Below are 26,100 nucleotides of genomic sequence, written 5' to 3' on the forward strand. Positions count from 1 at the left end.
GGTCAGCAGAATCAAGTCAAGATCCTCGGGATTCAGGCCTCCGTGATGGTGCTGTCCCCGCTGCCTTCAGTGCTCATCCCCTCCATCTCTGGCCCATGCTCTGTACATTTCAGCTGTATGGCGCTGCCCTGCCCCTTAGGCACCACTTGCACTGCAAACCTCTGGCCTTTCTCTGTGCCCTTCCTGCCGCTGAAATGCACCCACAACCTACCCCTTCCATCCAATTCCTACTCGCCTTCTCAGAGGCAGATCAAAAGCCAAACCCACCCATTAGGATGGCCATTACAAAACACAAAACGAAACAGAAAATAACAAGTGTTGGCAAAGATGTAGAGACCTTGGAACCTTTGTGCACTGTTGGTGGGCATGTAAAATGATATAGCTCTTATGGAAACCAGTATAAGAGTTCGTCAAAAAAATTAAACATAGAATTGATCTGAGCAAGCAATTCCACTTCTGGGTGTATTGCCAAAAAGAACTGAAAGCAGGGATTCAAACAGGTATTTGTATACCCTTGTCCATGGCAGCATTGTTTCCCATGGCCAAGGTGCAAACAACCTTGGATGAATGGATAAACACAATGTGGTATATACATACATATGATGAAATATTATTCCCTTTAAAAAGGAAGGACGTTCTGACAGGCTACAACATGGATGAACCTTGAGGACCATTAGGCTAAGTGAAATAAGCCAGACACAAATGGACAAATATTATATTATTCTACTTATATGAGGTCATTGAAGTACTCAAATTCAGAGAGAAATTCAAATTCAGAAAGTGGAACGGTGGTTACCAGTGGCTTGAGGAAGGAAGGAATGGAGCGTTACTGTTTAATTGGTACAGAGTTTCACTGTGGGGGAGATGAAACAATGGGAATATTCTTTTTTTTAAGATTTTATTTATATATTTGAGAGAGAGGGGACAAGCAGGGAGGAGGGGCACAGGGAGAGAGAGAAGCAGGCTCCCTGCCGAGCAGGGAGCCCCATGTGGGACTTGATTCCAGGACCCCAGGATCATGACCCAAACCGAAGGCAGACGCTTAACCGACTGAGCCCCCCAGGCGCCCCAACAATGGGAATATTCTTAATGCTACTGACTATACACTTAAAAATGGTTCAAGTGGTCAGTTTTATGTTAAGTATGTGTTGCCGCAATAAAAAGAGGGGGAAAAAGCCAAGCACTCTGGGAATCTATCCTTGATGCCCCCAAGAAGGTCAGAGCCCAAGTGTCATCTCATGATCACTAGGAATTTATAGCAATAATTTTTTATTAAAAATTATTAAATTTTATATTGTAAAATCACAGGTGAAACCTAACACCAGAATGATATTTTTAACTTACCTTTTTATTGCTCAAGTCAATTTTTTTTTTCCAGGTTTACTAATTGGCTCTATTTCCACTTTTGAAAATCCTGGCCTATTTGTTGAGAAGATGAAGGAACAGCGTCTCAGGAGCCCTGCCCAGGTGGAATGAGGGGTGGGAGAGTCTCAGAAGCTCAGACTTGCTACACAGCCCAAGCACTGGAGGACTAGCAGCCTTGCAGCTGGGAGCATAGCCTAGCCTTCTCGAGGGCAGGGAACCAGTGCTAGTCCTGGGGGAAGACTGATAAGAGAAAGAAAACTGGACCACAGGTGGTGTACAGGATAGAGTGGGAACCAAGGGGGAGCAGTGGAGCTGATAGGTACCCAGAGTGACATTCACCAGGTTTACCCTGGATGTCTACCTTGGGGGAGAGAATGTGACCCTCATGTCGCAGATGAGGAAAGTATGCAAGTGTGAAATTATGAAGCCGTTCATAATTATGAAGGTCAGAGGTTATTAGGGATGGAGAACCAGGATTAGAACCAGCACCTGGAGCCCCAGAGTGTTTCCACAGTGGCCAACTGCAGGACAGAGAGGAGTCAGGGGAATCCTAAGTGGGGAAGCCTGATAAATCATGGCCTAAGGAGGCTCAGAGAGAAGTGGCAGGCTCCCTTTGGGGGGAGGAGAACACAGGAACTTCGGAGACGATGGGAGAAGCAGCAAGAATGAGGGGGCTTCCCCAGGCAGCTGGAAGGACCAGCCCTCACCCTCCTAGTCACTAGCGAGCTCACACAGAGAGAGTGGAGAAGTGCCCACGGAGAAAGGGCCTGGCTGGGGTTCAGCCAACTGGGCTCTGGGAGGCTTGGGCACAGCTTCCGTCCTGTGACCTGGGCTAGTCCTTTCCTCCTGAGCCTGTTTCTGCGTCTGCTGGGCAGAGAGAGTCAAAACAGGCCTTTTGCCATGCACCGTGTTTTGCGCGCCCTGCACTTGGCAATGCACCTGTTTTTCAGGCACACCTGGTTGTGCAATGCGGGCGTCTTAAGAGCCGCTGAGCAGCGAAAGCCGACACACCCACAGGGCGCTCCGGGAGCCGACGCTCAGACCCTCCCACCAAAGGGAGGCGCCCAGGCACCCGGAGGCGGCGGGACCCTGGGCTTCCGCGCGCGCGCGCGCTGCACCTCGCCTTCCGCGCCGGGCTCGATCCAGGGCGTCCCAGCTACGTCCCGCCACCCCCCACCCCCGCAGTCGCCGGGGCAGGGGCGAGGCCCGGGGAGCAGCGGGGCTGCCATGGCGGAGCCAGAGGCCACGGCCGAGGACCTGGACGCCCTCATCGACGACCTGGACTACCTGCCGGGCCACTTCCACCTGGAGATGCAGCTGAACTTCGAGCCGCGCTCGCCGGCCTCGCTCCGCGCCCGGGACCTGAAGCTGCAGCGGGACGGCTTGCGGCAAGAGCTCAAGCTGGCGGCCGCCCCGCAGCGCCCCGCCGTGCGCCACCTCCTAGGCACCTTCGCCTTCTACCTGGACGAACTGGACGAGGCCCGCGAGCTCTTCCTCGAGGTGGCCCGCGAGGACCCGGGCAACCTCAACGCCTGGGCCAACCTGGCGCACGTGTACGGGCGGCTGGGCCAGGAGGAAGAGGAGGAGGCGAGCGCCGGGCGGCTGGCTGGCCTCATGGGCCTGGCGGCGGAGCGCGAGGCGCCGGGGGACCCCCAACGCCGGGCGGCGCGCTGCCTGGCCGAGCAAGGCTATGCGCACGGCTTCGACGTGGGCTGCGCCAGCCCGGAGGAGCGGGCACAGGTGCTGGCCGCCGGCATCGCGCTCTACGACAAGGCGCTGGGCTACGGGCAGCAGGTGGGTGACCCGTCCCCAGGTCGCGAGGGCTGGGGGTCGTGGCCCCCAACGTCTGCAGGGACGTCCTCGCGGATTCTCTCCAAACCCCGGCCCTTTGGCTTCCGGGACACCTTTCCAGGGCGCCCCTCCCAGACCAGGCCTGTAGCTTTTCTCTGCAAGGGCGTGGACCTGCTTCCTAGCGGGACAGTCTGCCTAGGTTTCTTTTCTGGCAACGCTGCAAAATCCGCGTTGGCCAGCTCATCCTTCTTGTCTTGCTTCTCTCAGCAAGCACCTGTCCATGCACCTGTGCACATCGCCTAAGTCAATGGCACAACCAACCCCACAACGCAACTTGGGCAGCATTCTTACCTCCTCTCTCCTCCCCCTCACACCACCTTCCCCATCCATTTAGACCCCAAATCCCTGTGCATTCGGCCTGCCCATATCTCTGAGATCTAGCCACTCCTTCCCAGCCTCCCTGTGCCAGCCCAACCTCCATCATTTCCTGCCTGACTAGTGTAGTTGCCATCATCCTGCCTGGGTCCCTGCCCTCCTGCCTGACCCTTCTGCCTGGTCCTCCACCCTGCTGCCGGCATCATGTTGCTCAGTCTTATTGGCCACGACCCTGAGCTGCTTACACCCCTGGTAACTCCCCACTGCCTGGCAGATAAGTCCAAGGCTCTCTGGTGGGCACCTGAGACCCTCCATGCTCTTCCTCTCTGCTCTCTCTCTGCCACGTACCCCCTTCCAGCCATGCTTTTGCCACAGCCTGCTTCCCTGTGCCCCCCCAGTGGGCAAGGCTCCTTACAGCGCACCTTGCCACTCTCTTGGCCTCTTTCTATGATGCCCTTCTGCTCCACCTTTGACTGGGAGGTTCTCCCCAGTCTTGGGTTTGTCTCAGGCATCCCCTCCTCCAGGAAGCCTCCTCTGAATTCTGCAGGCTGGGTCAGGTGCCTGCCCTGGGCTCCCACAGCACTGCTCATACTGTCCGTTCACAAATCTGTCTCCTTAATTCAGCCTTGAGGTCTTTGAGAGTGGGGATAACATGTCTGGTTTATCGCTGCAAACTCTATACTGGGCACTGTGCCTGGCACACAGTGGCGCTCAATAAATGTATCTTAAATACTTGTATGGGCAGAATAGGGCCTGGCACTGAGTAGAAAAACACCAAGTATATTAGTTGCCTATAGCTGCATTAACAGACACCCTCCAAAACTTAGCAGCATTTATTATCTCGTAGTTTTTGTGGATCAAGAATCCAGGCATGACTCAGCTGGATGCCTCTGGGCTGTGTTCTCATCTGAAGCCTTGCTCAGCTGGGGGAGGACCTGCTTCCAAGCTCACTCGCATGGCTATGGACAGGATTCAGTTCCTCACTGGCTGTTGGCCAGAAGCCCCCCTCAGGTCCTTTGCCACATGGGCATCCCATCACTTTTGCTATATTCTGTTCACTAGACGTGAGTCACTAGGTCTAGCTCACACTCAAAGGGATGGGACTACACAAGGACATGAATACCAGGATATGGGGATCACTGGGAGCCATCTCAAAGGTTACCTGCATTGGATGACAGAGGGCCTTATTCTCCTGTTACAGAGAAGGAAACCACAGTTCAGAGAGGTACGGTGACTTTTCCGTGAAGGCAGGTTTAGCTGATAACCATGATGTTTTATAATGGCTTAGATTCGTGATATCTAAATAACAACAAGCCTTCATACAGGGCTTCAATCATAAAACCTCTGTACACTCCCTTGGAGCCTTTCCCCACCCAAAGCCTTTTCCACCTTCAGAGAGGAAATGTGGAGTCCAGACCTCAGGGAATGCGGGGTGGAGGGCACAGACTTGAGTTCAAGAGAGCATCGCAGGGTAGAGGTTAAGACGGGAGACTCTGGGTCAGACAGTCCAGGTCCAAATCCCAACCCCCTCCCCCCCACACTCTCACCTGCAGTCCATCCTTAGCATCACAGAGCTTCCATTTCCCTCCCTGTAAAATGGGGATAATAATGGTACCTATGTCCTGGGCTCCCTCCGCTGTAAGAGGGGGGCATTCTCAGTTGGTTGATGTCATAATGAAGAGCTCATATTTGGAAAGCACTTGGAAAAGAGTGTGCAAAGAGCCAGCAAATCGGACACAACGCCCACCTCACCTGGGCTGGTGGAGCCTCCACTGCCTCGGTGGGGTGGGGGGGGGTAGCTGTGGCCATCCCACAGGGCCCACAGGGACCCAGGTGTTCTGTTTTAAAGCCTGAGCCCGAGGCCCTGAATGCCTGCTGCCCTCAGCAGGAGGCATGGACAGCATAGTGTGTATTGAGTGTGGTCCCAGCAGCAGAGCAGGGCCTAAGGGGTCCTGAGCTAGGAGCCAGGAGACCTCCTGGGCCTTCCCTTCTGGGCTGTGGTTTCCCACCCTGTGAAATGGGGGCAGAGAGGGGAATGGTCCACAAGGTCCCTTCCTGCTCTCAGGGGGGAAGGCTACCTGGAGGAGGTGAGCGTGGAGGCAGAGGTTTGGGCATAGGGATCAAACAGAGTCCAGCATCTCTCTTCCTGCCATCGCCGCTGGTCAGCCTAGCCATGGTGGGGGCCAACCCCCACCCAACCCCCACTGTGAGTGGCCTCCCAGAGGACAGTGTCAAGCAGGGTACTGCCCAGGTCTTCAGGGAAGGAACTGACTGCTTCAGGTGTGAGGTGGCCCAGCACCAGACTCCGTGCTATCCTTGAGTCTGGACAGCACAGCTGTAGTCAGCCCCCCCATCACAGGAGAAGGTTGGGGATTTGGAGCCTCCATTTTGTCACCTGAGAATTGGAAGAGATCATGCCTCTGAAGCACCTGGCCAGAGTAGATGCTCAAGAAATGGCCATATTGGGGGTAACAGTGATGATTTCACTGTAGTTAGAGCAGAAGGCCTGGGTTCAAACACCTAGCTCTTTTATCATTTTGCTGTGTGGCTTTGGACAAGTCACTTTTCGTCTCTGGTCTTGGCATCTGCTTCATGAATGTTAACAATAGTGATCTCTGCCTCCAATCAAATCATGGGGTGAAAGTGCCCATAAACTGGCAAATTCTGGGCATGTGTGAGAGGCAGGTGCTCAGCATCTTAACATTTATTGAACACCTCCTGTGTGTCAGCTCTCCAGATATTGGAGTCTGCAGTCCAGGTCCGGGGGGTAGAATGGCAGTGACGGAGTTTCAGAGAAGGGACGCTTCCTTTCAGCACAAGTGAGTGACAGAAGCTTCCGGAAGGAGCAGGAGTGTACTGGCAGGAATGAGGTGAGGGCACTCCCAGCAGGGGCGTGGTGTGTGCGAAGGTCCTGCGGTGAGGGCCTGCAGAGCCGTCAGGTGTTAGTGACAGCTGAGTGGCTTGGAACGAGGGCAGGCTGGCTGGGGAACTGCTGACTTGATCTCTGAAATCTGCTTCCTGCCCTCCTCTTTAGCTGCTTCTGACTTCCCAGCAACTGGAAGCCACTTCTGCTCCTCCCAGCATGCTGGGCTGTTTCATACCTCCCTGCCTAGCAAGTAGACTCCATCCATCAAAACCCCGCTCAGATGTCACCTCCGCCTTGAAGCCTTCCTTCACACAACACGCAACTTCACACAATAATACTTATACGAATGTCTTCCAAACACGATCTGAGTCCCCACAAGAACCTTCTGATCCCATGTCACAGATGCGGGAACTGAGGCATAGCTGGGCTCGGTAACTTGCCCAGGGTCACAGAGCTAGTAAGTGGCAGTCGAATCCACCCGACTCTGACCTCAAAGCCTTTGCTCGTTCTGGGGAGGTCAGAGAAGTGGGGGCGCACTAAGTGCAGATGGCTGCACGGACCACGTCCTAGAAACTAGGGCAGAGGAAGTGTCAGGAGAGAGGAGGTGGGTTGCCATGCATGTGTGGAAGGGGGAGGGTGGGAAGGAGGGGAGCAGAGATGACGTCAGAGTCAGGGCCAGGGCAGGAGGAGGTGGGACCCCTGCTGAGAGGGTCTGGCCCACGGGGGCCCAGCGGGGGATAGGCGGCTGGTGGTCTGGCCCACCCTGTGCTGTGGCTGCAAGAGATTTTTCCAGCCTCACAGGGCTGGCACTGTCTCAGGCACGGAGGAGCCTCTGGTGCTCAAAGGATAAAGAGCGGCTGAAGAACCAGTGCTCATCTGCCAACTAAAATGACAAGAGAAAACCTTATGAAATTAATAATTCAGCCCAGAATCCAAAAATAAGCCCAGTGTGTGTGTGCGTGTGCGTGTGCGTGTGTGTTGGGGGGGAATGTTTGTGACTTCTGTTCTCAGCTTTGCACTCCCTCCTGTTTTTCTTTAAGTCACAACAACGTGAGGTCAGAAGTTGCTCTGACCTGTCAGTTCTACCCTCCTGCCAGCAACCCCGTCGTGTGGGCGCGGGCGCGGGCACGCACACAGTCATGGGTGGATTCTTGGTGACAAATCTCAAAGCGGGGGCGAGGGGGTGCTAGGAGCTTTGGGGGGTAGACAGACTGGGTTAAAATTCTGTCTCCATCACAGGTGGTACAGGTAAGTCACTTTACCTCCCTGAGCCTCTGTTTCCTCATCTGCCGAATGGGATTCTAAGGCCCATCTCCCTGGGTGGCCATGAGGACGGAGAGAAGTCAGAAGGCTGCAGGCAGGATGCACGTCCTGTCAGAGCCCAACCTTCCCCCTGCGCCTGGGCCTCTCTCTAGCCCCCCACCACTCCGTGTCCAGCATAGGGTGGGACACCCGAGAGCTCTTCGTAACTGTTGTTAAATTTCATTTCATTGAGTCACTGGACTTTGAGTCTTCAGATCCCTATTTTTTTTTTTAAATAAGGTAACTTGAACCTCTGTTTCTCTAAAAATTACCCCTGTCCCAAGCTAGCTCAGGTATTTGATTGTCTTCCCCTTTACCCAAATAGTGGTGGCTGGACACACAGGTGCACTCCCGCAGGCCTTCACCCCCGCTCACGGCCCAGGGTGATAGTACGATGATGGGTGCCGGGCCCGGAGTTCAGAATTTTACATTCATTAGTGCATTTGATTGTTATTCAGACTTCACAGACACACTGCTGGTTGAGTAGTGCGATTCCCCATTATACCAAGGACCTAACAGGCTCAGGGAGGGCAGCTGCTTGCCCAAGGTGACCCAGCGTGCCACGGCTGTGCAGATCGCACCCCCAGCCGGGTGGGCAGGGAGGAAGGCAGTGCCTACAGACCTGGCAGACAGCCTCACAAGCCAGGGTGTGGACATTCCAACCAGCCACCACACCCAGCGGGGTGGGGACGTGGTAGGAAGGGCCAGGAGGGCAGAGCTGGTCAGTAGCCCCAGGGTCCCCTGCACGCCCGCGCGCACACACACACACACACACACACACACACACACACACGACTCCACAAATCTGAGTGGTTTGATTGGGTTCAGCAAGGAAAAGAGATGGTTAACACTGGAAAGTGAGCTAGGTACTGTGCACTCATGTACTTTTCGTAGACAATCTCATCTGGTCCTCACAGAAATGCTGGGAAACCAGAAGTGGTATTAGCCCATTCTACAGAGGAGCAAACTGAGACTACAGAGGTGTAGTGACTTGCCTAAGGGCACACAGCCAGGAGTGGCTGGCGGGAACCGAACTCAGGTCTCTTGGACTTAAAACCCAGGCTGGGGCAGCTTTCCTGGGCTCTGGCTCCAGCCTTCTGAGGGCCTTGGAGCCACTCACATTTCTGAGTTTGCTGCTGGCTTCTCTCCCTCTGTACCTAGCATGTTTGGGAAGTGGGTTTCCCCTCCTCATTGATAGAGGATCCAGCTTGCCTTTAGCATCATCTGGCCCAGCCACCTCTTTTACGGGAGAAAAGAACGTTAAGGGCACATACAGCACAGACCCATGGGAGGAGCTGAGAACATTCGGGCATCACCGTTATTACTACAGGAGGCGAGACACTTCTTCAGACCCACCCAGTCTCTACTGGCTCCAGAGCTGGGTTTGGACCCAGGACTAGACAGGGTCCTTTTTCTCTAAGGACAGTGGGATAGAAAAGTGGCTCAACATAGTCCTGCAAGTCTAGGGAACGAGTGCAATGCAAAGATGACCCACCACGGTGACATGACAGACCTAAGACCAGAAGAGGGGTGAGAATGGGAAACTGCGGTGAATCTGCTCAAATCTTAAATTCCGTGAAGACCATCCCGGGAAGCCAGGACAGGGAGGCATAGGTGACTTACTTCCATGGCATAGCACCGCTCCTTCAAATCCTCTCCACCAGTCACACTGACCACATGTGACACAGGCAGGCCAAGTGGGATCATCCCGTTTGTGGATGCAGAAGCGGAGGCCGAGGCTGGGCTGGGGGCCTTTCCAGGATCCCTGGGGGAGGCAGAGGCAGGAATGGGACTCCAATCCCAGTCCTCCATTTATCTCCGCACCCCCTGTGGCAGGAGCTGGATGGGGGGAGGGAGAACCCCAGCCCTTGCCTTTCTGGTGCGTATCCTGCAGGAGGGGTGGGGGCGGGGCTCTGTGTGCAGAGCAGGGAGGCTGCTCCGTGTCGTCACAGAGGACATTCCAGTTGTGCAGGAAGAATGTATTCCTGAGGCCTGCCACCTTGTGACTTTTATTTCTGCAGCATCAGCCTTCACAGGGTCGGCGTGATGAAGTGGAAAGAACAGGGGCGTTGGAGGGAAGCAGATGTGAACTTGAATCCTGGCAGTTCCACCCCGGGCTGTGGGGCTGGGCGGTGGCTTTTTTTTTTTTTTTTTTTAGGCTCTGTTTCCTCACCCAGAAAAGGAGGCGGATGCATTGCACCTTCTCAGGCTGCTGCGAGCGTCCAGTCCACGGAGGCACTGAAGTGCCCAGTGGAGAGTCGATGCTCGGAAATGTTCATGCCCTTTGCTGCTTCACATCCCCCTCTCCTGGAGGAGAACTAGTCAGCTCTCAGGAAAGGAATCAGAAATGGAGAGTACAACGTCATCAGGGGCAAAGTTCAAATTGCAAGGCAATTATTTTCCTGAAGAACCAGCAAGGTCTCTCTATAGCCTATCCAGATGCATAAAGATTCCTCACTCATTGGTATATTAAAAGATCTTCTACCGAAATCCTTGAAAATAGCCAAGCCCCACAACATTTCCTTCTTCAGGGGCCCCCCTTTTGAAGTAAGTGGAACAGTCAGGACCCACCCTTGTAGCCACCAAGTTAACACAAAGCCTGCCCTGTAATGGCCTATCCTGACCCTCCTCTTTGCCGATTCTGCCAGATCACCTACCTTTGTCACTTACCCATGCAGTGGCAGGAACCTGGGTTTTCAGGCTTTTCTGAGGATCACAATTCTGATCCTTTGGCTCATTTAAAAAAGAGATCCACCGACCAGCCCACCGTCACTCAGCTCCCCACCGTGCGCTACAGCGAGGATCTAGTGCATCAGAGGGCCTATTAAAACCCAGGTTGCTCCCCTCCCCCCCCGCCCCGCCCCCTGCTGCAGAGTTCCTGATTCAGTGAGTCAAGAACTTGCATGTCTATCAAACTGCAGGTGCTGCCGCTGCTGGGCGGGGACCACACATTGAGGAACCCTAGTCTAGTCTTTAGGGGCAGGGGCTCTGGGGCTGGGCTGCTGGGGTCCCCCGCTCTGCTGCCTTCTAGCTGTGCTGCCCTGGGCCACAGTCGCCTCTTCTGTAAAACCGGGGTAATCATAGTCACGACCTCGTTATCTATAGGTAACGTTACCTATAGGTAACCCTGGGGGTTGAGTGGGTTCACACATGTAAAAACTGTGAGCCTGGCGCATAGTAAGTGCTCAATAAAATTTGCTATTATCAGTATAGCGACAAAAACACCATTTCCAGGTTTCATTCTGGGCTTACACTGGCTGTGTGACTTTGAGGACATGGTCCCACCTCAGTTTTCCCATCAGTGCTAGGAGAGTAATGGTAACTCACTTTACATTCCACACAGGATGGTCTGAGGACCAAATGGAATCTGTGTGCGTCCACTCTGTAAATGGTAAGCGCTGTGCAAACACTTGCAGCTAGATGTGGTGGGAAGAACATGACCTTGAAGTCAGAGAAACCTGGCCTGAAATGTCAGGTTAAGTGGGCAATCCTCTCCATCTTTCGAGCCTCGGGTTCCCCCTCTCTAAAATGAGGGAGATAACAGCGTGGGCCTCCAGGGAGCAGGGAAATGTCCTGAGGACCCCTTGCCTGAGGGCTGCACCTTACTCAGTGAGTGCCAGGGTCTGAGGATTTCACTTGAGGGTCAGCGCAGGTGCCTGGGCCTTGCCCAGCTCCCTCCCACCGATCTGCCATGGAGTGGCGGCCTAATGTGAGACCCCCTCCAGCCTGCAGCCTTGGCTGGCCCCCTCTCCAGACCCCGGAACTCCCAGTTCACAGGGCTGTAAGGAAGACCCAGCGAGAGAAAGGGTGGTGTGCTGCCCAGAGCCCATGCCGGGCAGGCCCTTGGGGAACACTCCTTTGGCAGAAGCCCTCACCGGCCCTCCTAGGCTGCCTCCAACATATTGCCTCTGGGAGCTATCAACTCTGGAAGTGAGAGCCTTGCAGCCCTAAGAGGTTTCAGGGCAATTTTATTCTCCAGGAGAGAGGTTGAACGGCCCCTCCTTCTCCGGGAGGGGAGGGGGGAACCAGAGGCCTGTTTAATTTAATTTAACGCAGGGTGGCTTGCCAGGTTGCCCCTGGTAACAGCCTCAGCTGCTGCTTAAGTTACAACCAGAAGGATTTTTAAAGAGACAGCCCATTTTCAGGCCAGAATAGCCCAGCAGAGTGCATGGCATCCACCAGCTTCATCACGGGGATAGAGGATTAAAGCTCAAGCCAGGTGTGACCTCAGACTAGATCTGTTTGGGCCATTAACTCCACTCCAAATCTGCAACCCCATAAGCCCTCCTGAAAACGTCACTCTTAAGCAGAATCTGAAAGGGACTACGTTTGGGATTTGTCATAGCGATGTCACTCAGCTAGCTACTTTTCTGAAAATCTGTTTTAGCCGTCAAATTGAAGAGAACCAGGGGAGAGGAGTTGTCCCTGCAATTCAGGCATACCGCCACCAGGTGGTGGTATTGCCTGCATAGTGCAAACCACAACCAGGCTCTTGAATTACTCAAGGGTACCAACGGGTTTTAAGTCCTGATACTAACTAGCGTGCTACTGGGTAAGTTGCTTCACCTCTGTGGTCTCAGTATCCTCAGAGAAAGAATGCGAGTGATCAAGGAAACAGTGCTGAGGACAATGGTTGGAGCTAGGATTATGAAGGCATAAATTTAAGTGTCACCTCTGTCTGGTACTACCTGTGATCTGCGCACATAACTTACTTTCTTTGTGGCTTGAATGCCAAACAAGAGGAACAGGGAGAGCCCTGAGTATACCATGTAACTCTCCAACACCGGGGATCTGTGGAGGGGAGAAAGGTGCTTGGGACCCCACAGGGGATGTGAAGCCCTAATAGCACAGTGGGCGGGTGGGGGGAGGTGCGGTGGAGAGCAGGGTGAGCCAGGACCCCTCTGGACTCCAGAGAGGTCATTGCCCCAGAGGGAACTGGAATAAGTCCCCTGGACAGAGCAGCCTAACCCGCTCAGCTCTAACCCAAGCCAGGAGAAAGGGGTCCAACATTTATGGAGCGCATACTCTGGGCTGGGCACTGCCCCACAATGCCTGCGAGCTCTGTATTATCCACCTTTGCAGATAAGGACACAGCCTCCCAGAGGTAATTCACGCATCCGGGGTCGCCCACCTCATAGGGCCAGGCCTGTCGGCCACCTGAGCCTCTGCTCTTGCTCGTGGCCATACCTCCTTCTCAGAAGCCCAAATGAGGCAGCAGCTTCCCTTTCTCCCTACCAGGACTCAGTTTGGCCAACCTCAAAATGGGCATGGGGCCAGAGGTCATGAGATCATACCTCTAGACAGCCAGAAAGCCTGAGGCACTTAAGCTTCACTCCGTCACATGATCATACACTGACATTACGTCCCGGTTTTTGGCCAGCATGGCCCCCAGGAGTGGCCCCATGACTCTGGAGTCCCCCTTCCTATGTCCCAGGTGCCGTGTTGGTAGAACAGGTAAGGTTATCCAGCAGCGCATCCTAGCCTTTTGCTTTGACAAATGTTCCCCACTGAGCCCTCGAGGATGTCCTTCAACCCTTGGCAACTGCCGCCCTCCCCTCCGGACAGCCCTGTCCCCAGCTAAAGCCGCATACACGTATTCCCACCTAAGTGACAGGAGGACTCTCCAAGGTGCTGTGAATGTAAAAACACACTGGATCTGGGCACCGCCCTTTCCATGGCTCCCCACTGCCCTGCACATGAACCCCAGGGCCTGAGTCAGGCCCTCGGGGGCCCCTCCTGATATGCCCCTGTTGGCTCATCCTCCCGCCCCTTACAACACACCACACTCCCTCACCTCTGACTGAGCTTTGGCACACGATGTCCCTCTATCTGATGCCTTCTCTCATGGTGTCCACCTGGGTGGTTCCTACTTGTCCTGGAGAAGCCTTCGCCAGCAAGTCCTCCTCTAGAAGCTCTGTGGGCACTCCTGTAACATGCAGGATACTTCCTCCCATAACCCATAGCGTTCCTTCCACTCGCACTGTGATATGATCTGGCTTTCGCACCAGACTGGGAGCTCCTAAAGGTGGGACCTGCCTTTCCTTTCCTATCCCCATTGTGCCCAGCTTGGGCCAAACAGAGAAGATACTTGGTGAATAGTGGCTAAGAAATGTGATTAGCGGGGCCTCCTCTGGGGGATCTGGCTTGCACCCTGGGTCAAGACCCTGCCTGGATGGGCAGTCACACCTCTCAGTGGGATTGGACTCACAGGACGCCCTTTCTCTCTTCTCCCTCCAAGCTCATCCACAGCCTCCTCAGAATGGCTACAATGTAACTTGCTGACACTTCCTCCCCCCCACGCCCCATTCACACACACCGCAGGCGTGCCACACGTCTCCACACTGAGCCCTCCATCTGGAATGCTCTTGACCCCCAGCCCACCCTCTGAAATACCACTGCTATTCAAGACTCATCTGACAGCCCATCCTCTGCAAGACCTCAGAGTCTTTTGGCTGGGAGTGGCCTCCCCAATCCTAGTGCATCTGTCCACATCACTCTCATGGCCTTGTTTGGACTCTGCCTCATAGGAATGTTATAGGCAAGCTGGTGTGCTAAGAGGAGCATGGGCTTTGGAGCCTAACAAAGGGAGCTTGAGTTCCGGCTCTGACACTTATATGCTGTGTGACCTTGGGCAAGGTCACTGAGGCTCACTGAGCCTCAATATGTTCATCTGTAAAAGGCAGATGAAACCTACCCAATAAGTTGTGGAGAGATTGAGAGGGTGGGTGTCAGGATCCTGGCACATGGCAGTCACCCAGTCAAGCTCTATTATTTATGCCTGGACCTGTTTTCCTAGCTAGGTTGTGAACCCATTTGGGCCAGGGTGCCGGTCCAATTCGGTGCCACGTCCCTAAGCACTCAGCACAGGGCCTCACACCACAGATGCCCAGAAATTCTGGCTGAACTGAATGCATTCACTCGGCTGCTGGGAGTCGGGGGGTTGATGGGGATCCTGAGCTGAGGAGGCCATGGTGGGTGGGGGGTGGTGAGTGCAGAATCCAGCCTGGAGATCCACGCCAGGAGACGAACGTGGAGGGAGGGAGCAGAGCCTGAAGCAGAGCTGCTGATATGCACTAGGGGTTTTATTGGTTTTCATTAAAATTCCTTCCCGAGGCAGCAGCAGCTACTCCCATAAATAACAGCATAAATATTTTATCTGGTGCCCAAGTCAGTCTAAATGCCTGGTGAGGTTGGCAAGAATAACAGTGGGAAAACCGTTCAGGGGGGGTCCTGGGCTGCAGCTGAACTCCATTAACAAGCCCGAAAGGGCTTTCTCAGGAAGGAGGAAGCTGAAGGGTGGCGCCAAAGGAGAGCAGCGAGTGGACAGTGGGGGAGAGAGAAGGTGACCAGGGGCTGGTGGGCCCTGGAATGGGGGGGGATCCAGAGCACAGGTTGGGGAGCCAGGCGGGAAGGGGAGCTTAGTTTGGAAAGCGAGATGGAGGGAAGAAATGTATTCCACTCCTGCTCCGTGATGGGCACCTTACTTAGGACATTCACACAGGTTGTCTCGTCAAACCTTGTGCAGTCAGAGAAATGAGGTGATTCGCCCAAGGTTACTCAGCCACAGTGGCAGATCCAGGACCATGATTAGAGGTGTATTTGCTGCTTCTCGGGGTTCAGGGCAAGTGCCATTCTCTGCTTTCCTAGATCCCAGTGGAGGAGAAAAGGGGCTGGTACTTCACCATGGCAACGCTCTTCATCAGGTCAGCCTGGGGAGCCCGGGACTGGACAGTGGGGAGGGTGATGTGTGGCCTGGGACCCGGGGAAGAGGTGGCTGAGTCCATTTCCGTGGTGAGGGCTCCCCAAGTTCCCCTCCATGCCACTGGCCTGGGGAGTACTCGCAGCACCCTAGGGACAGCTGGGAGGGGGTGCCAGGCACCCACATCCCCTTCTTGGCCACAGGCTAGATGGCATCTTCCTGGAAATGGGCAGCGAGGAGCAGAAGAGGCTGCCCGCCTTCAACCGCACGCTGGCCCTGCTCCGGCAAGTGCTCAAGTCCTCAGACCCCCACCACCAAGGTAGGGCCCCTGGCTCCCCCTTTACCTGTCACTAGCCCTGCCTGTCACTGTCATTGTCCCCACCTCTAGCATCGTCTTCCTTTTTGGGAGATCCTGTTGCTCTCTCTCTCTCACCCTCTGTCCCAGATACTCATTTGTTCATCTCACAGAACTCATGCACCTTGCACCTTGCTCAGTGATTTCATGCCACAGACCCTCCCTTCATCTTCCTGGGGGCTAACACCGTGCCTGGAGCTGGCCCCCTCCCTCTCTCCACCCTGCTGCTTCCTAGACACCCCTCTCCCACACTTCACCCCTAGCTCTGGCCTGGTGCTACCTCGGGATCCTGCTAGAGAGGAAGGACACCTTCTCCACCACCCCTATGGGTGTCCACGACTGCGGGTACTCGGGAACCGACCCCCTGGACTGCTTTGGCAAGGTACGTCCCCTGGCCACACCCACTCTCCAAACTGGGATGGAGCCTGACACCCCAGCCTCCTCTCCTGGAACCCACTGCTTCTCTGGGTGGTGTCCCACCTCCGTTCCCCATCGTGTGCACCCCCCCAGGGAAGTGCCCTGGCTTTCCCTCCTCTCTTCATTCAAGACAATGGTGAGGTGATGTTTGTCATTGTTCCTCTTTGCTTAAGAATCAGACCCTCCCCACGCCCAGTCCCGGAGCCCATCTCTCCAGCCTTATCTTCTAAGCTATTCGCCTTGTCTCAGATACACCCTCAGACTTCTCCCTTTCAGGTGTGGTTCTCACTGTCCTTCCCCACCCCCAGTGACATAGTGGAAAGAAGATGGGCTTAGGTGGGGTCTTGTGCCAGCTCTGCCCATGGGCCATGTGACCCTAAGCAAGTCACTTCCATCCCTGAGCCTCATTATGTGTTAATTATGTCGTTTGTCTACCTTCTAGGTCATTGAGAGACTCAAAGGCGGTAGTGGTTGAAACTGTTCACTGTAAACTGTAAAGTGCTGTTCAAGCCTTGTTCTTGGGCACCTCGTTTATGTGGTAGTTTCCACCCTTAGCTCAGTTTTGAAGTCTTTCTGGAGGCCAGGGACCCTGTGATATTCATTGACCTGTGCATTCAGCCCAGTGCCCTGCATGGGGCGCATCCCTAATGCTTGCTAGATTAATGAGCTATAGATTAATGAGCAAAGTCCTTGGTGAGAGATCTTAAAACAACAGAGGAGAAACGATGGCTCATAAGGATTCTGAGAGCTGTGTCCAACTTAACAAACACACTGCCTTCACCCTTCCTTGAGAACCTAACCTGTACCCGGCACAGAGAGGAGTCCCTACAGGAGTTCACTATTCCAGAGGCAGCAACCCACACAGGACAGGCAGTGGTCAGTAACAGTATAGAGGGGAAGTACTGCGGCCCCAGTAGAAACACTGCACTATGTACATATGGGGGAGGTAGAGGCTGATTCTGACCCTCCTTGCAACGGCCCCGGGAGACTGGGGGAGCATACCCTGGATGTGTCTGAGGAAGAGAGATCTGCCTTTGTATGGAGGGAGTCACTGGACGGGACACATGAACATGGTGGGGAGCATGGGAGTCGGGCTCTTGGGGGTTGAGTGCCAGTGAGCTGTACCCTAACATGTTAGGTTCCATGATACGGCCAAACTTACTGGCAGATGGATTTCGGGAATAAGAGCATGGCAGTGACATGGCTCTATCCAGAGATGGGAGACCTGCTGGTCAGGCAAATAACCAAAGAGTTTGCTCTTACCCTTCTCCCTTCCCTAGGCTATTGAGATAGCCAAGGACCAACCCCCCATCCTGAATCGCCTGGCCAAAATCTTCCACTTCCTAGGAAAGCAGGACATGGCCATTGGAACCTGCAACATGGCTCTAGATATCCTACGAGATCCGGAGCTCAACTGGCAGGCATACTGCACAAGGGCCAAGGTGAGTCAGCCTGCAGGCTCCGCCTCAACCTGCCATCAGAAATCAGAGAACAAGGGCCGGAGACTAAAACTGTGTTGCCAGAGCCCAAAGGTCATAGGGCCTTCATGGTGGAAAGGAGCTTGGGAGCCATCAAGACACAAGGTTTGTGTTCTATAAGGTTGTTGAGTGAAAGAATGAAGGAGACTCCCACCCACTGCAGGCACCCCTCTACAATGACCTGGTAAATGACCTCCAGCCTCTACTTGGTTAGCACTCAATACAGGCTTCACTGACCTGGGTTGAACTCTGGCCTCTCAACCGATTGCTGTATCTAAAACCCCATTCCCCAAACTGTAAGGTATGGATAATGACCTCTGCCTAGAATGCTCTTCTCCCTGATTGGCTTCCTTCCTCACTTCCTGGAGGTCTGGACGAAAACGAAGCTTCTAGCACCATCTTACTGACAATGTCAACCTCTCACCAACATTTTTTGTCCTTTTTCTTGGTTTACTTTTTCTTCTTAGTGCTTATTACTCCCCAACATACTATTTATTTATCATGCATATTGTCTTTCTCTCTCCCACACTAAAATATATGCTCCATGGGGGCAGGGAATTTTGTTTTGCTCTCTCCTGGGTGCCTGGAACAGTATTAGCACATAACAGGCTCTTGAGGAATATTTGTTGAATGAATGAATGAATGAACTGAGCACATACCATATGCTAGATCTTGGCTAGAATATGTTCTCTCAGTCGTCATGGGAACTCTCCAAGGAAGATACCAGTGTACTAATTTTTCAGATGTGGAAAATAAGGCTCACAGAGGTTGAACAACATCCTCCCCAGCTCACGGGCTAACACGAGGAGAGGGGAGGGGCTGGAATTCCGTCAAGTCCAACCGGCTCCAAAGCCAGAGTTCCCTCCTCCCCCACCTTACGTTGCTCTCTTAGAACTAGAGCCCACCAGGTTGGCTATAAAGCGTTAATACCTTCAGCAACAATGACCCCTTTTACCGACTTCCTCCTTCTCATGCCTCCCCTTCGGAACCTGTAGATTTTTTTTAAGGCTCCAAGTATGGGGGCAAAGGAGGGGTGAGGATGAAGGCAAGAGTCTGGGATCATTTGTAATTTGACGCTTCTAAGTTGGGGCCACCTTCCATTCTTTCCAAATTGCTTATGTGGACCCTCACAAAATCCGTGCTGCCGTCCTACCTGAAATGGCCCTCTCCCCCAGTCCCTTCTAGCCCATCACCCTGTTTAGTTTTTCATAGCCACTTGTCACCACTGCATGCCCAGTACCTAGCACTGGGCCTGGCATATGGTGGGTACCCAGTACATGTCTGTTGAATGAATGCGGGGCTCTTTACCCCCTCATTGTAGACAGGGAAACTAAGGCCCAGAAAAGGTGTCATCAGCACAGTTGGCACAGAACTAGGACCTAGGACTCTGGGTCCCAGTCTCAGGGGCCCTCTACTGCACCACAGAACTGCCCTGAGGTGCTGCTGAGAAAAAGACTGGCATCATTTAGGGCAGAAAGGAGGGCAGAGGTCCTTGCTTGGAGCATCGTCCCTGAGCTGACTGTCTGCGGCAGATCCACCTCAGAGCCTACCTGCACGACCTGGAGCGAGCCAAGATGGGGCTCGGGGGCATGCCTGACAGGAACCACCTGTCCTGCGCCAAGGCCGATCTGGAGGAAGTGGTCAAGGTGTGCCCAAGCCTCAAGACCTACCTGGACATCGGCCAGGTAAGGCAGCCTCTTGGCTTGAGCAGCCAACGGCTTACTAAAAACCTGTTTACTCTCTACCAAGGCAGGCCTGGGCACTGAGGACACAGGGAGAAATACAGCTACCCCCCCATCCCTGTCTGATACCGTACCCACCTCCTACAGCCATGGTGAGGATTATATGAGAAAACGCATATACAGCATTTAGAACAGGGCCGTGCTCTTTCTAAAGCACTCAGGAAGTGAGGGCCATTACTCTTTATCCAGAAGTGCCTTCTGGGCACAAGGAATGATTACCAAGAGGTGACAATATCATAATTTTCCATACGCGAAAACTGAGGCCCAGAGAGTGCCTCGCTCAAGCTGATACGGCCAAGAGTGGTGGGGCTGGAACTGGAATCGCTATTTCTTCTCCTTTTCCGGGGGCGGGAATTTGTGAAGCATTGTGGGAGGGAGGGTGGAATTTTTTTTTTTTTTTTTTAAAGCAAGTATGGGCGCGGAATGCCCAAGGAGAAAGGCTCACCCCGCCCTCCCCGCCCAGGTCTACTACTACATGGGTGTGGACGCCGTGCAGGAGCTGCTGGCGGTGGACGAGGCGGCGCTGAACCAGGCGCTGGTCTTCCTGGCCAAGGCCGGCGAGTCGGAGCTGGGCGCCACCTTGCCCGAGCTGCAGCTGCTGCGCGGCAAGTGCCTGCGCATCAAGGGCGAGGAGGCCAACGCGGCGGCCTGCTTCAAGCGCGCCGTGGAGCTGGACGACGCGGGCTCCAGCCACACCGAGGGCTTCGGCTGCCTGCTCGAGGCGCTGCTGGCGCAGTGGAGCCAGGCGCAGCTGAGCGACGCCGAGCTGGGCCGCGAGGTGGACGCGTGGCTGCGCCGCGCCCAGGGCAAGTACCCCGCGGCGCGCCTGTGCCAGGAGCTGCAGCGCGTGTGGCGCGGCCACACGGGCGAGGTGCTGGGGCTGGCCCGGGCCCTGGTGGCCCAGGGACGGCCGGCGCTGGTGCGGCTACTCTTTGAGACCATGGAGCAGGACGGCGACGTCGCAGGCGTGCCGCGGGGCCGCCGAGCCTTCTCTCTCTGAGGGGCGTCGAAGCCCCGCCCCGTCGAGGCCCCGCCCTACCTACAGCCGATTGGGCGCTCAAAACGGGCCTGCCCTGCCATAGGCTGGCGGGTGAGCGGAGCCAATTAGATTCTCTTCCGGGAATTGGGATGGGGCGGTTGAGACACGAGGGCAGGTTGGCCTGCCCGCAGAGCCACAAAGGCCCTGCTCGGGAGAGCCGCTGAGGTTGGGGCAGACGCGAGAGACCACCGGGAGACTGCCATCTAAAGCATCGAATTGTGCAGATATGCAGAAAAAGTAAAATGGATGCAAGATACATAAGATAGTTGTCTCCATTCTGGCGGCCTTTTAGTCCCCGTGCGCAATCCTCGAGGCCTGAGTTCCTGTCTTTGGATTGCCGTGAGCCACTCTCTACCCTTATAATAAAGCCGCCTCTCCATAAATTGACCGGAGTGGGTCTCAGGTCCCGCAGCCAGAAAAACCACGCCAGAGCAGAGGGCAAAGCTGCACAGTGAGCAGGTAAGGGCAAGGCAATAGTCTACACCTGGCTGCTCGGGCCTTTAGCCTACCTGCCTAGCAGTCTCCAGCAGGCCTCATCTTTGGCCAGCTTGGTCTGAAATGCCCCCAAACTCTCTGACATAAAGCCCATCCAGTAGAATCTTTGCTTGATTTCTCTGTTCTTAGGAGAACCTAGGGTCTCCCACCCATCAGGAAGTGCTACCTGCACCAGGTCGTGGGCCTTCCACAAAAGCGTGAAGAAAGTCTTGGGCTCTTCCCCCTAAGCGGCCTGAGGTGACCTCTGAAAATGGTTCGCTATTCGCTTGACCCAGAAAACCCTACAAAATCATGTAAATCAGGAGGTTCAAATCTTTGTGTTCACTTTAAGAACACACGTGAAACTGCCCAGGCCATCAAGGATATGCATATCCAAAAAGCCACCAAGTAGCTGAAAGACGTCACTTTACAGAAGCAGTGTGTGCCATTCCGTCGCTGCAATGGTGGAGTTGGTAGGTGTGCCCAGGCCAAACAGTGGGGCTGGACACAGGGTCGGTGGCCCAAGAAGCATGCTGAATTTTTACTGCACATGCTTAAAAATGCAGAGAGTAATGCTGAACTTAAGGGTTTAGATGTTGATTCTCTGGTCATTGAGCACATCCAGGTGAACAAAGCCCCCAAGATGCGGCGTAGAACGTACAGGGCTCGTGGTCAGGTTAACCCATATATGAGCTCTCCTTGCCACATTGAGATGATCCTTACTGAAAAAGAGCAGATTGTTTCTAAACCAGAAGAGGAGGTTGCACAGAAGAAAAAGATATCCCAGAAGAAACTGAAGAAACAAAAACTTATGGCCCGGGAGTAAATTCTGCAGAATAAATGCAAAAAAAAAAAAAAAAAAAAAGTCTTGGAATTTTACACCCTTGGACTCATCATAGTCATAGAGTCTTGGATGTGGAACCTTCTTGTCAAAGACTTAGGCTCTGATTGCCAGTAAATCTTAGAATGGCCAAGCTGGATTCTTGTGGCCCTACCTACAAGATCCAGTTTAACCTAAAATTCCAGAAAAGGTCTTGCCAGACTCCGGGAATGCTGGTTGTTCATGACTGCAATGGCAGGACCCCCATAATGGTTTGTGATTTATTTTGCATTTTTTCCCTTTCTTTGGAGAGTTATACACATTGCTTTGCTCCTATCTCTGATCCTCAAACTTTACCAGGGAAAGGCCAGCACCCTGCATTGCTTCTCATGTCTCCAGTGACAGATGGAGAACAGACTGAGAAGTGCACTCCAATCCCCTGTGTAGATGAGAATCCTGGGACTCCGAGAAGGGAGGTGGCTTGCCCAGAGTCTCACCTCCTAGCCTCCCACCCCTGTACTTCAAACTTAGTGTCAGCACTTTGCAGGTTTGGAAAAATACTAATAAAGTGATTAACACTAAAGCATCAAGTGTTTACATGTTAAGGGTTTAAGCGTCACCTGTCACATGGGGGCACTCAGATTCATTAGGATAATGTTCTAACACCAGCAGTGAAATCTGTGACGTCTGGGCAGCGAGACCACCCCAGAGGCCCGAAATTCCACGTCGTGGTTCACCATGACTCCCTGCCGTGGGTGGTGACCGCTCCCTCCTTCCTTCCTCTTAGCCCCACTGCAGCAGAGTCCGGGAGCTGACTCCAGAGCAAGCAGCACACCCAGCCCTGTCCACCCCTCCCCCCACAGCTGTGACCTGTACCCTTCCCTAGGCCAGAAAACCAGCTCTTTCTTCTTTCTTCTCCTGCTTCCCCGAACAGACAAACTGAATTCAAGGCAGTTTGCTGGCAAAATTGGGAAGCTGGTGAAGTTTGTCTGTGTCCCCAGGCTTCCCAGTTTGCAGCTTTTCCTTACTTTTCCCAGTGCCAGGTTGTGTATTTCTCCCTTCATTGCCTCCGACTCCTGTTGAACCTTTCCAATAAACTTTCTTTCTGATAATCTCATCCATAACTAACTGTATAAATAACCAACATATACACACTAGAGCGTGGAGTATCTGCACACTGGCCAAAAGACGAAAAGGGAAAGGAAACCCCGTTTCCAGGACTGCCTCCTATGGGCAAGGCAATTCATACATGTAAGCTCACTAAATTCCTCACCAGCCCTGAGGAGTAGGCACTGTAATCCTCACTTTACAGGTGAGGACGTGGAGCCACTGAACAAGGTCACAGATAAATATGGAAAGGGCCAGGATTTGGACCAGACCTGCCCTGTTGTGTGCTGCCTCCTGGGACAAAGCCCTGCCTCGAAGATGTGTCATCTGTGGTCTAGAGTTAGGCCTGTGATCACCAACTCATCCCATCACTTTACCCCTGCTCCCTCCCCACCAGGTACTAGTCTCCCTGCCCAAATGGCCTTACCTCTGTGCCTTTGTATATCCTATCCCTCTGCTGCTCTTTTTCCTGTAATTTCTGTCCTAAGTGCTTGGCTCAAAGGTGCCTCCAACAGGGAATCTTGTCGAATCCTTCCAACTGTCACGAAGCACTCTCTTTTATGCGTGGATTGCTCTCAGGGCATTGCGCCCCACTGCATTACATTTATTCCCCTTGCCCTGGGTCATAAGTATCCCAACATGAGTGTTGCCCCCACTCAACTCTGGAATCTTTACGGCAGGAACCACATCTGATTCAGCCCCATGGCGCTGCACTGAGCTTGGCACACAGGATAGGCTCAGGTTTGTTGTTGAACTGAGGACACTCACAGCAGTGACGTGCTACCTCAGTCCCAAACAGGTGACTCCATCACCACCAGGTCCACAAGGGCTGGGGTTGGGGTCAGGTCTGTAGCCCAAAGACCTTGGAGGCCTAGAGCTCAACCAGAAAGCGTTGGCTTTCTCTCCACCTCCTCACCACCTCTGCCAGTTCCCCAATTCTGCGATTGGGAAACCAAGGCAAGAGAGCAGGACTTGGGCACGGTCGGGCGGCAAACTGATGACAGGTACACACTCGAACCCCACCTCCAGACTCCTAGGCCAGTGCTCTCTGCCCTTTCAGCGCTGCCTCCTCTGCCAAGTTTATTTCCGGTAAGTCCAGGAAGACTACAGGCTTTCCATTCATTCACTCAGCAAATACTTATCAGGCACTGGCCAAATGCCAAGCATAGTGCCACGCTCTGGGGCTACAATGGAGACCAAAATAGGCCCTTGCCTTCAGGGAGTTCACAGTGTAGATCAGGCAGAGCAAGTGATGCAGGGCCTTGTGGGCCACACTGGGGACTTTGGGAGACCAGTGGAAAGCTATCAAAGGTTTTAGCCGCAGGGCTGGCTACCCCTCCCCCTCTATACTAGCCACACTCATCCTGCGTTAGTGGCCTTTCCCCACACTTCCCCACACTCCCCCACCGGCCCTTGACTTCCCTCTTCCATGGCTCCCCCTGTTCAGCAAGTCACTGCTAAGGCCAGGTGTGGAAGCCCCCCAGGAGGAGGCTAGCGAGTGGGTGATCTTGATTTAATTACAGCTTTGAGCCGCGCAGAATGCCTCTGTCTGCTAGGTGGCTGGGAGGACAACTGTCTGTCATATTGCCGAAGCAGCAGGAGCTCCTTAGGGGAGCATTGCAGAGTAAAAGCCTTAATGACCCCATCATCGGAGTAATGAAGACGAATCCCACCTCATGCTGCCTGCCCACTTCTTCCTCTGGGTCTAGCAGCCAACATCAGGCAGCTAGAAACTCCCACTCAGCCAGCGTGAACAAAGCACATTAAAGATTGTGAAAACAGGTAAGATTTTTCAGTTACAGGTTTCTAGAATCTCAGTGTTGGAAAGAACATTCGCCGTCACCTTTTCCAGCTTCTCCATCTAGATCAGAACTCCTCTCATCAGTGAGTGTTCTCAAAGGAGTGTCTAAACCATGTGCATGCCCCTAGAAGACAGGCAACTCACTACCTATTGAGGGAATCATTCCATTTTTCCCCAGATCTCAAGTCTGCAGAGTGTGGCCCACTATTAAGTTGCAATCTTCTTTTCTGGGGCGCCTGGGTGGCTCAGTCGGTTAAGCGTCTGTCTGCCTTCGGCTCAGGTCATGATCCCGGGGTCCTGGGATGGAGCCCTGGGCCCTGCATTGGGCTCCCTGCTCAGTGGGGAGTCTGTTTTATTCTGCCTTTCCCCTGCTCGTACTCTCTCTCCATATCTCTGTCGCTGTCTCTCTCTCAAATAAATAAATAAAAAGAAAGGGGCGCCTGGGTGTCACAGTCAGTTAAGCGTCTGCCTTCGGCTTGGGTCATGATCCCGGGGTCCTGGGATTGAGCCCCATATCCGCTCCCTGCTCAGCGGGGAGCCTGCTTCTCCCTTTTCCCACCTCCCTGCTTGTGCTCTCTTTCCCTCCCTCTCTCTCTCTCAAATAAATAAATAAAATCTTGAAAGAAAGAAGAAGAGAAAGAGAAAGAAAGAAAGAAAGAAAAAGAGAAAAAGAAAGAGAAAGAAAGAAAGAAAGAAAAAGAAAAGAGAAAGAAAGAAAGAAATCTTTTCATTACTACTATCACTATCAAGTTCACCTTCGGGGCCACAAAGAACAGACCCTAATAAGCAAGGTGAACTTGAACAAGTCACTTTGCTCTGGCTACTCTGCCAACGGGCAGGCCAAGCTCTGACCCAGCCTGCAGTTGCCAGCGCCCAGCCGAGAGCACAGAGTGGGTGCTGGGAGGTGAAAGCTGAGCAGAACAGGGCTCCTCCTCATCCCTAATCAGGCCCCAAGGGAACACCCTGCGCGGATGATGGTGGCTGGATGCCAAATGAAGTGAAATATCTCCTTTTCTCAGGCTGTTAACTTTTTTTCTTGTTTAAGGAAGGGGAGGATAATGACATTTAGCACTTTACAACTCAGCAGTAAAGTGAGCAGATGGAAACAGATCCCCAGCATTGCGGGCGTGCTTCCAGGGAGAAACCCTCCCCGCTCCTGCTCCGGCTGGGCTCCGTGGGGCCAAATCACTGGCAAGGCTTGCCAGTGGAGTTAGCGAGCACCCTAACAGCCAGCTCCTTCCTGCCCCGGCTCCTCCTCACTCCGGGCTGCACACGGGTGAGCCTGCCACGGCACACCCTGTCCCACCTCCCCGGGGCACCTTTCCTACCTCCCCACTGTTGCGATGAGGAGGAGAGGCAGAGGAAGTTCTTGGTGAGACAGAGGTGAGCAGAAACTCCGGTGGAGATGTGGAAATGCCCCCACCTGGCCTCTAGGTGGCCACAGAAGAACAATTTGAGCAGGGGAAGTT

The 26,100-nt window shown here is 53.8% G+C and overlaps 1 protein-coding gene across 2 annotated transcripts; it reads left to right on the forward strand.

Moving 5' to 3' along the window:
- Window positions 1–2,485: 2,485 nt before the first annotated feature.
- Window positions 2,486–25,062, forward strand: TTC22 (tetratricopeptide repeat domain 22). 2 transcript variants are annotated; one of them, XR_012379471.1, is made up of 8 exons: window positions 2,486–3,159; window positions 15,347–15,402; window positions 15,602–15,717; window positions 16,017–16,135; window positions 17,451–17,612; window positions 19,181–19,333; window positions 19,854–20,888; window positions 21,054–25,062. XR_012379471.1 is itself a non-coding variant. In XM_025871713.2 (7 exons), exons 1-7 carry the CDS (start codon window positions 2,593–2,595, stop codon window positions 20,388–20,390), a joined length of 1,710 nt encoding a protein of 569 aa, XP_025727498.2. In that variant the 5' UTR covers window positions 2,486–2,592; the 3' UTR covers window positions 20,391–25,062. The 2 variants fall into 2 exon arrangements, 1 of the variants encoding a protein (XP_025727498.2); XM_025871713.2 differs by having other exon boundaries at window positions 19,854–25,062.
- The last annotated feature ends 1,038 nt before the right edge of the window (window positions 25,063–26,100 follow it).

This window comes from Callorhinus ursinus, unplaced genomic scaffold, assembly GCF_003265705.2.
Source record: "Callorhinus ursinus isolate GAN/ISIS: 27379988/994484 unplaced genomic scaffold, GSC_fseal_2.0 scaffold9, whole genome shotgun sequence".
Classification (NCBI taxonomy): domain Eukaryota; kingdom Metazoa; phylum Chordata; class Mammalia; order Carnivora; family Otariidae; genus Callorhinus; species Callorhinus ursinus.